At 40.0% G+C, this 17,096-nt stretch overlaps 1 protein-coding gene across 1 annotated transcript; it reads right to left on the bottom strand.

The window, feature by feature from the left end:
- Positions 1 to 1,535: 1,535 nt before the first annotated feature.
- Positions 1,536 to 12,016, bottom strand: LOC117741570 (cholinesterase-like). The gene is made up of 10 exons (XM_034548680.1): positions 11,989 to 12,016; positions 10,939 to 11,247; positions 8,431 to 8,665; positions 5,682 to 5,814; positions 5,439 to 5,590; positions 5,014 to 5,200; positions 4,273 to 4,583; positions 3,602 to 3,811; positions 3,350 to 3,507; positions 1,536 to 1,920 (listed from the first exon to the last, which is right to left on the bottom strand). Exons 2-10 carry the CDS (start codon positions 11,237 to 11,239, stop codon positions 1,826 to 1,828), a joined length of 1,782 nt encoding a protein of 593 aa, XP_034404571.1. The 5' UTR covers positions 11,240 to 11,247; positions 11,989 to 12,016; the 3' UTR covers positions 1,536 to 1,825.
- Between the last annotated feature and the right edge of the window lie 5,080 nt (positions 12,017 to 17,096).

Here is a 17,096-nt window from a genome sequence, read left to right as displayed (position 1 = left end):
AATTTCACATGTCACGCAGTGGGAGGTGTTGCCCTCTTAACTAATGAAGCTGTCACTGTCATGCGCATTAATCACAGCTCATCCCTAATATCTGTCAAAGTGTCATGTCTGAGAACTAAACTGTGGCACTGACACGAGTCAAAACAACTAACCTCCAGTGAAGCAGCTGTTCGTCCTTCAAAAAAGGTATTTGTATATCATTCCACGATGAAACTATAGTTTTCTCGAGGATAATGCCACAAACCTTGCTGTTCCACAGGCTCATTCCCATTTGATAAGCAATGGAAAAAAAGTTTAAAACAGTCGCCCACTTTTTCTTTGTGTTCATCTTCAGCCTTTCTCAATCCCCGTGGTCATGCCAAGTGAGGAGCATCACCTTGACTTAACATATTGAAGATACAAACAAACTCTGTGACTGTACCTTCGAAGACTTCCTTGTAGTACTTTACTAAGATCCCTTTTGTCTTCCTTGTCTTTGGAGTACTTCTCTCTCTCTCTCTCTCTCTCTCTCTCTCTCTCTCTTCAACTAGTATGGATGAGGCACATTGTCGAAAATGTGATTCGCTTTGGAAAATCCCAAACGTTTTTTGACACTACAAACAACTTGAAGTTTACATAATGCTATCCGTTGCTTAATATTATTTGTGAATGAAATGACTCTCTGACAATAGTACACATTTGCACTCCCAAAAAATGCCAGTTGAGACACCCAGATTGTATGCACGTTTGCATTCAAATATGTTTACTTCTGATAGAAGAAACTGCTGACCCCTGCACATCCCAGAAAACATATCTGATAATAGAACATGATGTAGAAATTTGCAAAAAGCTGCCAATTCCGCACATTCAGTTTAACTACAGTTGTTCAGCTGAAATAAAAATTATTATAAGATAAAAAAAAAAGAAAACATCTTATTCATACCTCTTTTTAGCCCCCCCCCCCTTACAGAAACACCAAATGTGAAATCAAAACACTAATAAACCTTTGTTCAACATAGAGGACGTAAGAGCATGTGAGTGATCTGTGTGTATGTGTGCTGGAAGGAGCACGGGTAAAATCAGTCAAGATAGACCTCATGGTTGATGCATCATTATATCCAAATCTTTAATAATCAGTTCATGGATTTTACTGATAAATACAATCAACAACACATTGATAATAACTAGAGCATCCTGATTGTCATAGTGATGAAGTAGTTTACTATATATGGAAGTGGTGATAGCCAATTGGGACATATTTGACTTTTTAAACAAGTAACAACAATAATAATCAGTGCAAGTGAGGCTTCTTAATTATATTGATTGGAATCAACTGCATGGTGTTCACAAACTGATTGTTCCAATACAAGTGCACTCTAATATTTAAATCAGCTTCTACTCTGCATTTACTCTAAGCACAATGTATATAAACACTTTTTCAAAGAAAGACAAGTCGAAATAAACTGGTAGCTGACTGCTAAATTAAATGTGCAGGTCATAACTTAAACCACTATTTGTTTGTTAAAAATTATGGAGCACGAACACCTGCAAAATAAATGGAACTGTTTGATCACTTATGAAAATTAAATGCCTGCAGAGCTGGAGGCTCTTGTTGGTATACCATGATATGTGAATAGCTGCATCTCTTAATGATACTGTCGCTGTGAATGCTGGTTATTGAAAGAACAGTTACAACAAACAGGAGCATTTGTTTAACTAAAGCACACACACCGTATACAGTAAGTTTCATACATTCTGTAATCACAAAAACAGTAAAGACCAAAACAACTATATGTTATGTAAGCTGTTGAATATGGCTGTATAGAACACAGGTCTCTTCTCTATATCAATAGGTCACAGTTATGACTGATAAAATGAGGAGGAAGGTGTAGTTACAGTGGAGTAGAATCCCATTTGCTGTAAGACAAGACTGGAGATCATCTGTGGTGAAAGAGGCAGAGAGAAGGACTTATTACATTGTATTCTAAATGTAAGATGTGTACGGATATGCACACGTATCTGTTTAGTTACATATATTTACATGATGTGTTCCTGTCACTTTCAATGAAATGAATCTAAAAAAAAAAAACTGCGCTATTTTGCATGATCAGTCAGTAAGTTATTACAAGACTAAAAGTCAATTCTGGATAGAGACGGTGCAGGGTGTACCACCATAGAGAGATATATGAATATTATTCACACTGTGTGTGATCAGAGTTCACTGAAGTGATGACTGACAACTACTGAGGCCTCCAGCATTGTGGTGAGGAGAAGGGGAGCCAGCCTGGATACAAATCTCATCCAAAGACAAGGCAAAATGCTTTCCTGGCAGAGTCTGACGCAATGTCTCTTACTACAGATAACTATATAGGTTTGTGTTGATTGTAGTATTGACTCTTTGTGAAGTACTGATGGATAAGATAGGGAAGTTAGATAGATGATAGATAGGCAGTGGCGGCTGGCCAATAGAGGGCCACGGGGCCTGGCCCCACCCACCTTGAGCCACAAAAAAATACAAAATAATGATATTAATTATATTTATAAATTATACAAATTGTCAATATTTGTGTTTTGGAGATATGGAATATACCCAGTACAATTTTTCTGCGCAAAATATATGCTTTTCTTGCACGACCTCTCCGCCTGTCTGTGTGTCTCAGCTGCACTGGGGCCAAATCGTTTTGGCCCAGAATAGACGGGTATAAGAAGCAGTTTAGCCTATTACTGATTAAAGATATGAATCAGTGATATACAATTTAGCAAATCCGCATCCTAAAATAGGTTTAGCTTTGGCCCAAAAGCTGCGCATTCTCGTCAGGCGCCTTTTTTCTTTTCTTTTTTTTTTTTAGACATGACGGCGCAAGCACTTCTCTTCAGAGAAGACCCGACCCGGTAAAATCAACGGGGACAGATCCAGCATGGACAGTTATGGGAGTAAGGGACATGAAGCACTTGTCGGAAGAATTAAGAAAACATGAGAACACCAGGACACACATGGATAACTCCGTCAAGCAGCCATATTGGGCAAAGTGAACGTCGCTACCAGCTGGTAGGGCCATCCAATCAATTTCAGCAAACATCCCAGAATGCTTTGATGCAAAAAAAAGTAGCAAACACGCATTTCTACTTTGTAGTTAAATATTTAACATTTATTCCAACACTGACATAATAAGTACATCTTATTCATACAATATATTAATATACTAAATTGTGTTAACTAAATAAATGTTAAATATTTAACTGCAAAGTAGAAATGTGTGTTTGATACTTTTTTTGCATTGAATTATTCTGGGATGTTTGCTGAAATTGATTGGATGGCCCTACCAAAAAAAAAATTCCACCAGTCGCCACTGGTGATAGGTGTTCTAACCTGAGACTTGTTGTACTTTTGGAAGGAATGTGTTCCAGAGCTGACACTCTTTAGCTCTCAGCATCCTCTTTCGTTCTGGATGGTTGGTGTTCAGAGTGACATACTCCTGCTGTTCAGGGGTGAACGTGGGCCAGTTATCTCCATCAATGCCGGGATTCCTGACAAAGAAAACATCCAATCAAGACAATTCAACAGTGCCCTGAGGGCCCACCAACAGCTTGCGTTACTGATCGTCTATCTGATTATGCATACCCCGTCCGGGCAAAGTTGGCCCAGTGTTTCATAAACTTCTTTGTCATGTTCACTTCATTCTTCGTGTATCCCAGTGATGCATTCAGAGGCATCCCGAAGACAAACTCTATCTCATAGCCGTGCATAGCGCCCATCCATTCTGGCCAAGCATTGATGGACGACCGGTGGTCGAATGAATAAAGGAAAGTCTTACCACCACGTTGAGAGTACCTGGTAATACATAAATGAACAAACACAATTGAACTATTTTTGCACTGCATTAGGTCTGGCTAATTAGAGAAAATAAAACATGAACATGTGTCACAAGTACAAGAAATGAGGATTGACGGTTTGTAAAAAATGTTTAGGACCATCCAGTTGGATAGGGCAGTATTCAGACAGACGAGACCTGCATGAGAAAATGCAGGCCCCTCATCCATTTGAATAAGAGGACAACTTATGCGTTTTGGTATTGTGTTGCGTTTTGGTATCTAATAAGTCTTCAATTTCATGGATTACTCAAACTCATCATCATAAATATAAAAGATAAAAACAATTATAGATAATATATATTTATATATCTGTCAAAAATAAAGTTAAATGAACAATTGTAAATATGAAGTGTGCAGGTCAGATTCACTGAGGTTAATGTGCAAGACATAGCGAGTATATACCAATGTATTGCTCTTTACCTCCGAGCGAACTCTAGCACAGGACAAACAATCATTTTGTCTCCAACCAGACTCCCCAGCGAGTCACGAGTTTTCATCCTGTTATTCTCATCTGTCCAATCAGTGTAGTGAAACGTGGCCATATCCCTAGTGGCATCACTTGCATCTTTCATTGAAATTGACACTCCTTTCAGGAACTCATCTCTGGTGATGAGACTCTGACCGGTGTTGTTAAACCCAGGAATTCCATAAACTAGGAAGTAGCTCCCTTCGTCCTTGTTTATGCCAAACAGCACATCTTTCTTTGGAAGCTTACCGGTACTAAGCGATGCCTGTAGAGAAAAACAAAAAGGCGGTTGATGTTTGTAATGCAAGAAGGTTGTTTTTCCTACTTTCTTTGTCAAAAAAATACTGCAATAATTACCCATTGAGCTTAGTTTTGATGTTTTGCTGATACCAGGATACAGTTGGTTAGGTCAACGTTTGTTAGATGTGTACTTGTGTCAACTGAATTTCAGTGTATTTCCATGTGTTAAAGGTTTGCAAGTGTGCCAGGCTTTAAATATAGTTCTTAAAATGCTGACAATTGCTTTCAGTGTTGACATTGGTCACATTGTTGTGAAAACACACCAACACCTGTTTCTTGTGCATTAACTACATTAACACACACACACACACACACACGCACACAAACACACACACACACACACACACACACACACACACACACACACACACACACACACACACACACACACATACTTCGACTGTATCTTGTAGGAAGTATCCATCAACGTAAGGGCCAAAGGGAATGCCTATGAGTGAAGGCCATATGATAACATCATATTGCTTCAATGTGAGTTCCATAGGATCAGCCTGCTGCAGACAAGCTTTCATATCAGATGGAGAAGATTCGGGACAACCCAGTAGCTTCGCCAGCATCGTAGACCTGTATATTGACGTAGAGAGGGAGCAAGGCAATCGTTGACAGAAGGAATGAGGAGGAATGTGAGGGATAAAATTGTTGACACATTTTGAGAAAGAGAACCAAATAAAAAAAAGAAAGTGAACACTTCATGGCTGTGAAAGTATTCTATTCATTTGATTGTTATCTTAATGTAAATGGTTGCAAGTTACTGCTTCAAACATTCAATGAGACTTAACAAATCTAAATTAGTACACCCTACCTGTGCCAGGCCTCATTCTGGCTGAGTTTGGCCCAGGGTGCATTAGGAGAGCCACTTTGCATCACAGCCCTTTGAAAAAGACTCTGGCTCCCTGCAGAGAGCAGGTGGAAGCCCACAGATGCTGACCCAGCGCTCTCCCCAAACAGAGTCACCTGGATACAAAAGCCAACAGCTAGTATTATGGTTTGTTCAAAAGTATAAACAACTCTTATTATCTGATTTTAGGACAACACTTAGTTTTACCTTTGTAGAATCCCCTCCAAAAGCAGCTATGTTTTTGGCAACCCACTGGAGGGCCAAGCGCTGGTCCATCAGGCCTGCGTTGCCCGGGACGTTCTTATCGGCAGGAGTAGTCAGGAACCCAAGAGCTCCGAGTCTAATAAATGAGCACAAGAATGAGGAAATATGTTGACAGCATTTAACTAAAGGTGAATCCACCTACACTTATCTTGTTGATTCCACAGCCAATTTCAAATACATACTATGCTATGCTTATTGCACCAACTATCATTTTTGATGACCTCTTGCAACTTTTAATGTAGGCAAAATCCAGTGTCAAGTGTGATGAAGAGATCCAACTCACAGATCAGTGTTTCACCTACCATTATATTAGGGGGGCGCCCCGCCCCGCCCCCCAACTGCACCCGCTGCCCCCACTGAGAAGGTTGAGTTAATCTTATTTAATTTAATGTTCTATATAGCGCCAGATTACAACAGCAGTAATGTAAGGTTCTCTTTCCTATAGCACAGGCCTACACCTTGTTCTTTTAATAAACAAACTAAATGGCCCAGGGTGGTGAAGATGGCAACACTCGGTCTCCTGCGAGTGTTGCCAAGACGTTCCAATTGATAGAGGGCCATCAATTGGAACGTCTTGCCAATAAAACTGGACTCACTGTTCACCTTGATGCCTTCAAACTGCACCAACGACACAAACTCTCACTACTCCTCCATCATCCAATATGGCTCCAACAACGCCAAAAGGCTTTTTTCCACCATCAACAAACTCCTCAAGCCCATGGACACCATCTCCACTTCCTTCACCACCAGCAAATGCAACTCATTCCTATCCTTTTTCAATGACAAAATCATTGCAGTACACAACCAGCTGGCTGCCCCCTCCTCCTCTACTACCTCCCCCCCCCCAGCCCTCAACATGATCCTCCCTTACTTTCAATCCACTCACTTTCATCCTTCAGATCAATCACTGAAACAGATCTCTCCTCCATAGTCTCCAGCATGAAGACCTCCACCTGTGCCTTTGACCACCTTCCCTCTTCCTTAGTCAAGGCCTGCCTCCCCTCACTCTCCCCTCTCATCACAAACACCATCAACTCCACACTGTCCTCTGCTCTCATAACTCAAGCTCGCTGCTGTCACCACCGTGTTGAAAAAACCTGGTCTTGACCCTGACATCCCCAACAACTACCGGCCCATCTCTAACCTTCCCTTCCTGTCCAAACTCAAGTCCCACCTCAATCTCCATAATCTCTATGAACCCTTCCAATCCGGATTCTGTTCAAAACACAGCACAGAAACTGCCCTACTGAAAATCACAAATGATACTTCTCGCTGCTGATTCTGGCTTCCTCACCATCCTCATCCTCCTTGACTTCAGTGCCGCCTTCGACACTGTCAACCACTCCATCCTCCTCTCATGTCTCCAGTTCTCCCTTGGCATAACTGACACTGCCCTTTCCTGGTTCACCTCATATCTTTCAGACCAACATCAATTCATTGCCACAACTGTAAATCCTCCACCTGCCCAGTCACCCACGATGTCCCCCACGGTTCTGTGCTTGGTCCCCTCCTCTTCATCATTTACATCCTTCCCCTTTGGACAAATCATCCATCATCATGGTCTTGAGTTCCACTGCTATGCTGATGACCCCCCACTCCACGCTCTCGACCTGTCTCACTGATAGAACTCTGCACCAAGTGCGGGACCTGGGGTGACAGGGCCTTCTCAGCTGCTGCACCCCCCCTCTGGAAACCCCTCTCCCCCATCCACATCCGTCAGGCTCCCAAAACCCACCTCTTCAAACTCGCCTTCACCTGATAACTTATACACCCTACCCTCCACTACATGACTCATTCCGCAAAGCTTCTCCAGTTTTTTTTTTTCTTCCTTTTTTTTACAGGAAATGTTCTGTTTGTTTGTTTTGTTTGCTTCTTGTCTTTCTATTTAGTTTGGTTTGGTTTGTCTATGTCTTATATAAAGCGTTGTTGAGTGTCTAGAAAAGCGCTATATAAATTCAAAGTATTATTATTATTACGAAGGAATAGATAGATAAATAAAATACAGTACAGCAAGTGGTCTCTGGTCCACTCAGGGTAACTTAAAAATGTGAAATGTTCACATGACATTATCATGAACAATAAACTGTGTTACTGATATCACTTTGAACCTTTTCAAAACAAGACACAGCTGGCCATTCTGTCAGAACTGTCCTCAAAATATGAGGAGTTTGGTGTTTTGTACCCAACAATGAGCCTGCTGGCTTCCATCGCCCTGACAGTCCTGTGAACAGGGTAATAAATACTTTTCACAATGGGATTTGCTGCTTTAAGCTCTCACTATTTTAAGCTATCAGCTATCACTTTTAAAGCCTAACAGTTCATGTATTTGCAGGTCAAGACAAACATCTGCAACAGGCTGCAAAGAGACCATCTTGCAGGCCTGCCTGCGGATCTCGATAAATGGGCCAGACGTTTCTGAGAGGCTATGGAAATGTTCTTCCAAAAGCCAAGAAAAATACACTGCAGTGACAAAACCTGCACACTTTGTGTATGTCATTAAAAGAAATAAACAGCATGTTTCCTTTAAGTGTTTGTCTCGGTGTCCCCACCCCACCCCGCCAAAGCTGTAAACCTAGGGAAAAAACACTGCAGATATTCACCTTGTTAATGATTATCAGGGAGTTTTTCAGTTCCATACAGTAACTATGTGCACTCATTATTTATTTATTTTTAAGTTTACTTCAGTTCTTACCTGTAATTCATTGATACTATAATAACATCTTCAGATTTACTCAAGAAGCGACCATCATACAGGTCCAGGGAGGATGTTCCAGAACTGAACCCACCTCCATAGATCCAGACAAGGACATGAGCCAATGGGGAGGGCTTGGGCTCAGTTTTGTTGAAACGGGGGGTCCAGACGTTTAGGTACAGACAGTCTTCACTTAGAGGAGTGTTTGGGTTCCACATCTCTGAACCTTGGAACCCTTTAAAAAAAAGAGAATATTTATCAGTGTCACTAGACTGATTGGGACTAGAAATCAAACACTTGATATCCACTCCTATCTCTGTTCCTTCATATATTTTGAGATAAACATAGTTCAGTCATACAGTAAAACTGTATTTTTAGATTACATTAGCTGATGTTTCACTTAACTCATATGGCAGTTTACGACAAATAGCTCTCAAACAGTTACAGAAGAAGTTTAGTTCCTCTTAACAAGCACCACTTTGTCCAAAGAGGGAATAGCGGTCCAACATCAATCTCTATCTGCGTTGTCATATCTATATTTGGAGTACATTTGGCCATTATTTCTGTACATATGCCTGGCACTGGTTGAAGCTGGCTACTGAACAATCCCTGACAGGTGGCTGTGTCTACAAATAGATATGTATTCATGACCCAACCCCTCTCTTGGGTGGGGACTTGGCCTGTGTCAAATTGTGTGTGCTTATGTGCTTGTTTATGCATAATTGTGTTTGCTCAACTGCTAAAATGTCACCACACAGTTTCTTGCCATTCACATCCAAGATGTATTACAACACAGTAATAAATAATGTATTCATTCACATGCTGTTTGTGTGTGTGAGTATGTTTGTGTGTGTATGTAGCATGGCGTTATATAACTGCCGCTCCTCACTGAAACGCCTATCTTAAGATGGTACATTGGTCTTTAAAGGTCTTCTCCTAATCAAGCATGTACTTAGGTGACCTTTGTTGGTGCCTTGTCACATGCTGCCTTCTTATGGAGCTCATGAGCTTGTGGTTCCGACGTTGTGTACATTGTATTCACTGCTAGGCAACAGCCACATGGATATTGCTGTGGGTGCCTAGAAGTCTACAGGCCACGAGGCTAACAATTTAGCAAACCATAGTGAGCGGGTAACAAAAATGCAGGAAAGGCAATACAGAGGGAAATATTTTGCTGGTGCTGAATAGCACCATTCCCTAAGACATAATATAAAATTCCAATGTATGAAGTTACAATCCAACAAAAAATGTATTCTACTACCGCCATTTCTGAAAGAAATCAGCAAACTGGTCGTCACTTACGAGGTTGTGAATACCAAAAGAAGGGGCGGTTTGTGTGGACTCTCCTTGTGAGCACAAGAAACACGACGCAATTTGAAGGTAGCACCATTTAACCATCCAACTGTGAAAAAGAACCAATGAAATCATAGATTGAACCATCATGCCAAGTTGATGGATGGCCCCATTCACTTGTCATGTTTAGTACTACAAATTCATGTATGTGATAATTGTGTTTAATTTTTCTTACTATCTTTCATTAGCTCAAGCTGAGAATTCAACATATGAGAAGAAACTAATTAAATCCTCATGCCCTGCTGAAAAGTAGTCCTCTCAAACTTTGGCATTTTGAAATGTTCTCACGATTCAAAGGATGCACGTTTATGTACATGCACACTAGACTATATGCCACTGTACACGTACACTATGCCGCTATGAGGTGTGATGTGTGTTTGACAGGTGAGAAAAGGTAGACTGTTGCACTTAATGTTTCTGTAAATTATTGATATTAATTATTCTGGAATATCAAAGGTTATATTTGCCTTCTAAAAAAAAAGAAGAGCATTCTCAGGCAAGCCCTGCTCCGGCAGGCCAAAGGACACTCCATGTTTGCATCAATCATGCTTGGTGCACAACAATAGTACTTTGTGTTTTGTTCAGAGTGGAATTTTGCGTTCAATATTCATATTGAACGCAAAGTACCGCTTAAGCAGAAATATCTGAAAGCATGACAGCCTAAATACATTTTAAATAGACGTGTAGGCGTGAAGATGTTTACTGCAGTGCACCAAATGAAAACATTCTCCAAGTACCCTCGCCAAAGTACACGTGTACACGCACAAAAGCCAAAGCAGGTACGCGGTGAAGGTATAATGTGTGTTTGTGTGTTGAATTGCATCACACCTCAATTACCAACATACTCGCACACTACATATTTTGTTTACCAAGAAATGCTATGCAGCTAACGGTAAAATTAAAAAATATAATAATCCTGAAACCCAGAGAAGACCTTGCACATTATATTTGATATATGTCTTTTTTGCACACAGTAATGACTTTTATACACAAAATGAAATTTGGTGTGCACAAACAAATTAAATGTTATCAAATATAGGCTGTCTTTTTGGCAGGGCTTTAACGAACCTACTTGAATAACCTGCATTACATGTACACAACACAATAAACTACATATGTAGGCATTGTGCCCACCCGTGTAAACATGTACCCTACCTGGAAAGGTATTGTCCAGCACCTGGTAGCATGAATTTGGGAATTGGGTGGCATCCCTCACTCCTTCCCAACTCTCTGCTGGCTCTGGAGGGCTGAATCGCAGTTTCCCCACAGGTGGTTTCCCATAAGGAATTCCTAAAAATGCTCTAACATTACCACCCAGCACAGAAAGCAACTTCCCTTGAACTTTCCCATTCCCGGTGTCAATTAGAAGATCATCTGAGGTGACAGGTGATGCACTCAGGAAATGAGGTAACAGAAGAAGAAGGGTGAAGCGAGTACAGGGAGAGAATTTCGCCATTGAAAATCCTGGGGAGAAAAAAAGAACACACACACACATTATTGTTAATTAATATTTAGAAAAATGTAGCCTATTAGATTGAATTAATATGCTAAATAGTTAACACAATAACGTACATGGCTTTAACTCAACTTTCTCACAGATAAGTTCTACTTCCCTCTGAAGCCATCTCAACATGTAGCCTATTAAATTGAATTATCACACTAAATAATAAATAAAATCACTGGTGTTATTAGAACAACAAACATCTAAACTCTACTTTACCACAAATAGGTTATGCTTAAAAACATACTTATGAAGCTATGTCAATACAGTAAGGTGGGTGTGGCTTCATCAATTTAACAACACTAACTTGAGTGAATAACTTGAGTGCTTTCATAACCACAGGCATGAACATATTTATTTTTATGCTGTCAAAAAAGTGCGACTCAAAAGGTCCAGTTCCTTACAAACCATTACAGAACAGCAGCTGCGGCGCTCATTCCCGCAGCATGTGCGTCACTAAAGACGTCCTCAAATATTTGGAAACGAATACAACGCGAGCGATTGGAAATGTGCAAAGCGCAGCGGACTCTTTGCGTCGGCTCTACTTTCAGAAGACATGAACGCGTTGTGAGTTAACGAAGGAAGAGCCGCGTTCAGCGGGGCTTTGAGAGAGAAATGGACGAGACGCTCTGGGTCAGGCTCAAACGCGTCCTGGTCGTGAATGTACCGGGACCAATTGATAAAAAGCCTTAGTGACGTCTTACCTTCTCAGACTGCCTGGCTGGAGTGAATGAGGAACCCGTAATGATGGGACGAAGAAGGCGTGGACATAAAGCCTCTGTACAGTATCTGGGCTGGCCATGTGTGCCTCCCACAACGACAACTACTACTACTACAGTGATAATAATAGCAACAATAATAATAATAATAGAGCGATAGAAAAAAAAATACTAAGGTAACATTACGTTTATACTTCTATGCAAAATTGTAATGGTACTCACAAATATAATATAAATATAATAATATTAAGTGTTTCTTCTGGCCTGCACTGTATTCATATATTCAACACTCATTGGAAAACACTATAGACAGGTCACGTGTCAGATGTCTGTCTGGTACGATCCTATAGGTATGTACCAGTGCAACACTGTAAAAAGCACATGTTCTGTCTTCCAAATCCTATTTAAGTAAATGGATTACCACCTAAATTAAAACCTTAAAAAGTTAAAAATCCGAAAAATGACCCCTGCGACTGAAGTATCATTTTATATGATTTTATTAGATTGGAAGAATTGATGCATCGGTCAGTAATATACATTTTACTGTAGCCTATCGTATTGTTGGTTGAGGTGAGACTCATTTTAACTACATTTAAAAGAGATTAGTCCAGTAGTTCCCAACTAAGGGGCTGGTTCCCTCAACAGTGTTGCAAGATAATGCTGAGGTGTCATTAGATCATTAATGGGAGATTAGATACCTGGCTCAATATTTGATAATCCTTTCCATGTTGTAATTGTTTTGTGTGTTGTCTTACTTTCCATAGTAGTAACTACACTTGTGAGATTAATGTAGTGGATTACAAATAACTATATTTACCTCTTTAAAGTAATTGAAATAGCATAACAGGGAAATAGTGAAGTAAAGTACTTCAATATGAAGTATCAAAGTACTAGAAAAAAATAGAAGTTCTTATAAAAAATAGAAGTTCTTATAATCAGATCAGTATTAATGATTAACATAAATTAGATTTTTCACAGATCTCCAATGGAATGAAATCCCTCTTCCGGGCAGAAAGAGTAAAGCAATATTTTCAAACCAAAGGAAAACATTTGACCCCATCGCCTATACAACAATTTATTTTCTTTTTCACTCTCTCCTTCTGTCTTTCTCTTTTTCGCTGTCTCACCATCTTTCAACGTAATGGTGAACATCAACACAAAAGAATGTGAGCTTTAGGAGGTCTTGCTTCTTAGAGACTTGTACAGCTCAGCTGGAGAGTTGGGTGTATGCACAGAGAGACAGAAAGAAAGAGCAAGGCAGCAAACAGTTTGTGAGAAAAATGAGACAGCACCACAACTACACACCATCAGGGATTAGGCAGTTAAAGGGAGAATTGAAAGGCATTTGATAGGAGCTTTTGAGACAATGTTTTTATTCCAGGATCATCAAAATAGGCTTGGAACTGGAATGTAACAAACAAACAACCCCCCCCACACACACACACACAGAAAAGTTAATTTCACCCATGCCCTTTTAATGTCAATCTGCTGTTATGAAGACAGGGATAAGCAGTGAAAAATAAAAAAAGGAAGAAAAAACATTTAATACATTTCTTCGTGTAAGCATTAAGCAATACGATAGTAAATATCCAATCATGGTGTCACAGAGAGGGATAATTGGTTCATGTAATGCTCTTTCTTTCTCTCTCTATTTCATTTGAATGTGTGTGTGTGTGTGTGTGTGTCTGCAATATTTTGAAGCAGGATATTTGTTAGGTACTTAAATCTTTTACTGAAGTATTATAGACATATTTATATCCAAATACTAAAAAAGGTGGATCACTTTGTAGAGGCTTAATATTCATGTTCTGTGTGAAAGTATATATGACAAAAACTGTTTGAAAAAATATGTCAAAAGGCTCAAGAGAAACTTTAGAGGTCAACCCAAACACACACCTGGATAGCTGAAGAACCAATTCAATACATTGAGAAAAGGAACCAGCATATAGATGTAAAACAATTACATTTCTAAGTTGAACTGCATTTCGTCAAGATAGACATCTTGATTAAGCGAGCAATGATAGCATACTAAGAGAAAACAAAGGTTACTTTCTTATAAACTAGGCCGGCACAGCAAAGCGGAAGGTTGCTGCAGCCAACCCAGCAGATGAACTGGGTAGAGCCATGGACTATTCATGCAGAATTAAAAAAGAAAAGCAATAGACACCTTGCACATCGCATTCTCAGGGACATCAAGGGCATGCGGGACATGAAAGATCATGGCTGCCCAAAAAAACAACACACACCCCATCATTTTCACCAGTCCTGTGTTGTTCCAGCAAGCAAACACCCTCAAAAGGAACCCGTCAATTCCAAGAGATAGAACTCTGTATACTGACAATTCAATTCAATTCAGTTTTGAATAGGCCAATATCACAAATTACGAATTTATCTCGGAGGGCTTTACAATCTGTACACATACGACATCCCTGTCCCAGGACCTCACATCGAATCAGGAAAAACTCCCAAGAAATAGAAAATAACCTTTCACAGGGAAAAAAGGGAAGAAACCTTCAGGAGAGCAACAGAGGAGGATCCCTCTCCCCGGATGGACAGAAGGAATAGATGTCATGTGCAGGGCCGAGGCAGGAGGCCGGCCCACCAAGCAGGAGGCATCAGACACAGCAGGTCCAATGGACCCTATGAGACGTGAAGTCACAAAGACTCCGGGGAGGAAGCAGAGTTAATAAGGTGCAATGGAGAGATGTAAATTCATCCATAAGTAGAGAGAGAAGAGGAGATAGGTGCTCAGTGTATCCTAAAACATCCCCCAGCAGCCTATAAGCCTATAGCAACATATCAAGGGGCTCGACCAGGGCAAACCTGATTCAGCCCTAACTATAAGCACTATTAAAGAGGAAAGTCTTAAGTCTATTCTTGAATGAGGTGACTGTGTCTGCCTCCCGGACTGAAAGTGGAAGCTTTCAAATGAAATCAAATGATTAAGTTCTTTATAAATTAAATATGTATACGACTAATTACATAACTAAACTACTAAACTTAAAGTAAATGAATAAACTATAAAAACAAATAAAAATGAATGGCGTGAATGAAAAATAAGATGCATAACGATTAACTACAACTAAATGAAAAGGATGACATGTGACCAGGGAGAATCAGGGACTCATATTATTGACTGATTAATTCAATTTTGTCGATTGATGTTTTACATTGAATTTAGTTTAAATGGTTTAAGCACCGTTCAGCAGCTGAGAGTTTAAGAAGCGCCTGGGAAGATTGTGAAGCACCTTTGTGTTAGTTTTAATTTTAATTTAATTTAGATCATAGTAACGGCTGTTGGACATCTGCCTCTTGTTATCGCACTCTCCATCTCTCGCTGGATTCGGCTCCCTCTGATAATTCCGGGAACCTTGTCATCTTCTTCGTCGAGGTTCGGCATGGACCGCTCTTCCTCGTCTTCATCTCGCTCTCAGCAGGATGCTGAGTCAGCTTATAACTCTTTGTAGCAGCAGGAGTCATTAAGGCTTGTTTAAAAGTATTTTATCTCAAATTCTCTTTCTCTCAATCGTCACTGGAAAAAAGTCTTCAGCAGGATGGTGCGTCACAGGTCGGAGCTGCATAGCCCATTACGTGGCACGGGATTGCCAGGAAACTGGAACAACTTGCAGAAAATGTAAAACATCCACTTTATGGCTGGAAACTACAAGCAATGTAACAGAGTTGACTGCAATGAAAACCACCATTTTTTTTATTTTTTCATGTTTAATTACTATAACAAAGCCTAGAATAAGTTTGATTATTAAATTGGATGGGTTTCTATGTCCTCTGCGACTCGATCATAACCCGTGGGTTCATAAGACATTGAAGGATCAGCGGTAACGAGTCGAGTCTTATCTGCTCTGAGGAGATCCAGACACATGGTACAATTTTGCTTGTGGATGTGAGACCAGTTAAAGACAGACCTTTATTTATTCAGATTGTGCAATAGACATTTCACAATCCCTTAGTGGATGATCCACTACACTGACACACCCTTCCCTAAGTGAAGAGATAAAGAGAGAACAGATGGTTGGGTTGGGGAGGTGTTACTTGCATGTGCCTGAACTTAAGAAAGGGGTAATGGATGTTTAGCAGCTGGTGAACAAGTTTCACAACATGCCGCAGGTATGTAGATAACTCAGTAAATGAAGTGCAGAATGAAAACCTGACACGGTCAAGTTGGACAGAGAGATACAATCCATATTTTTACCAGCGAATGCTTATATACAATATTCATATTGATGAGATTATAGTATTTGAGAGTTGCAGAACTAGAAGTAAAGAAACAATTAGATTTTTAAAGCTGAGATTACAATTAAGAATAACTAACTATGTCATACTCATTCAGTGGTCTGACAAAAAAAAACTAAACCATGTTATAGGGAACAACGATATTAGGAATTTGGCTGCATTAGAAGACCGATTAGGAGACCACAGAGAGCAGGAAGACACTGAACGGAGGTTGTAAGTCATGTCACGCGAGTGACAGGACTCACAGATAGGGAACGCAAAAGGCAAAAAGCTATTATGAATATTATATTCAATATCTGCCAATAAACCCACCTAGTTAAAAACCCACCATTAACTGACTACCGGTATATAGTTTAAGTTGGCCTAGGTATATATCTTGACTCAAATGTGTCTCCTCATGTATTCAGTTCTAAACTTAAGATCAAGATGTGTTTTCCCCTCGCTGTAACAGGAGGAAGTTGGCACTCTGTGCTGGATTTGAACCTGATTCTTACTTTAAAATAGAAAAGGGTATTTAGGTCAGATGAGTGTCCACTTTACTGATGCCACTGTTTATAATTCTGTGTATTTAAGTCTTTAAGACATGAAAAGGAAACAGCCATGTCCCACTGCCACTTGAGGCTGCAATGTCCATTTGTCTGACCGAAAGATGATCTTCTTTTCTTGTCTCCATGCAATCATGCATGACATCATATTACTAAATAATAGGTCACATTCTTGGCTTATGCCCGCATCCATATTTGGGTCAGGCTTCACTCTTCAGTGTAAGTCAACATGGTCCTCATGGATGTCACAGGCAGATTACTAGGGATTTAGCCTGTTTATACTACAGTGGCTAAAAG

Source organism: Cyclopterus lumpus, chromosome 13 (genome assembly GCF_009769545.1).
Source record: "Cyclopterus lumpus isolate fCycLum1 chromosome 13, fCycLum1.pri, whole genome shotgun sequence".
Lineage (NCBI taxonomy): Eukaryota > Metazoa > Chordata > Actinopteri > Perciformes > Cyclopteridae > Cyclopterus > Cyclopterus lumpus.
The sequence above is the reverse complement of the archived record's forward strand: the minus strand, read 5'-3'. Positions and strand labels throughout refer to the sequence as shown.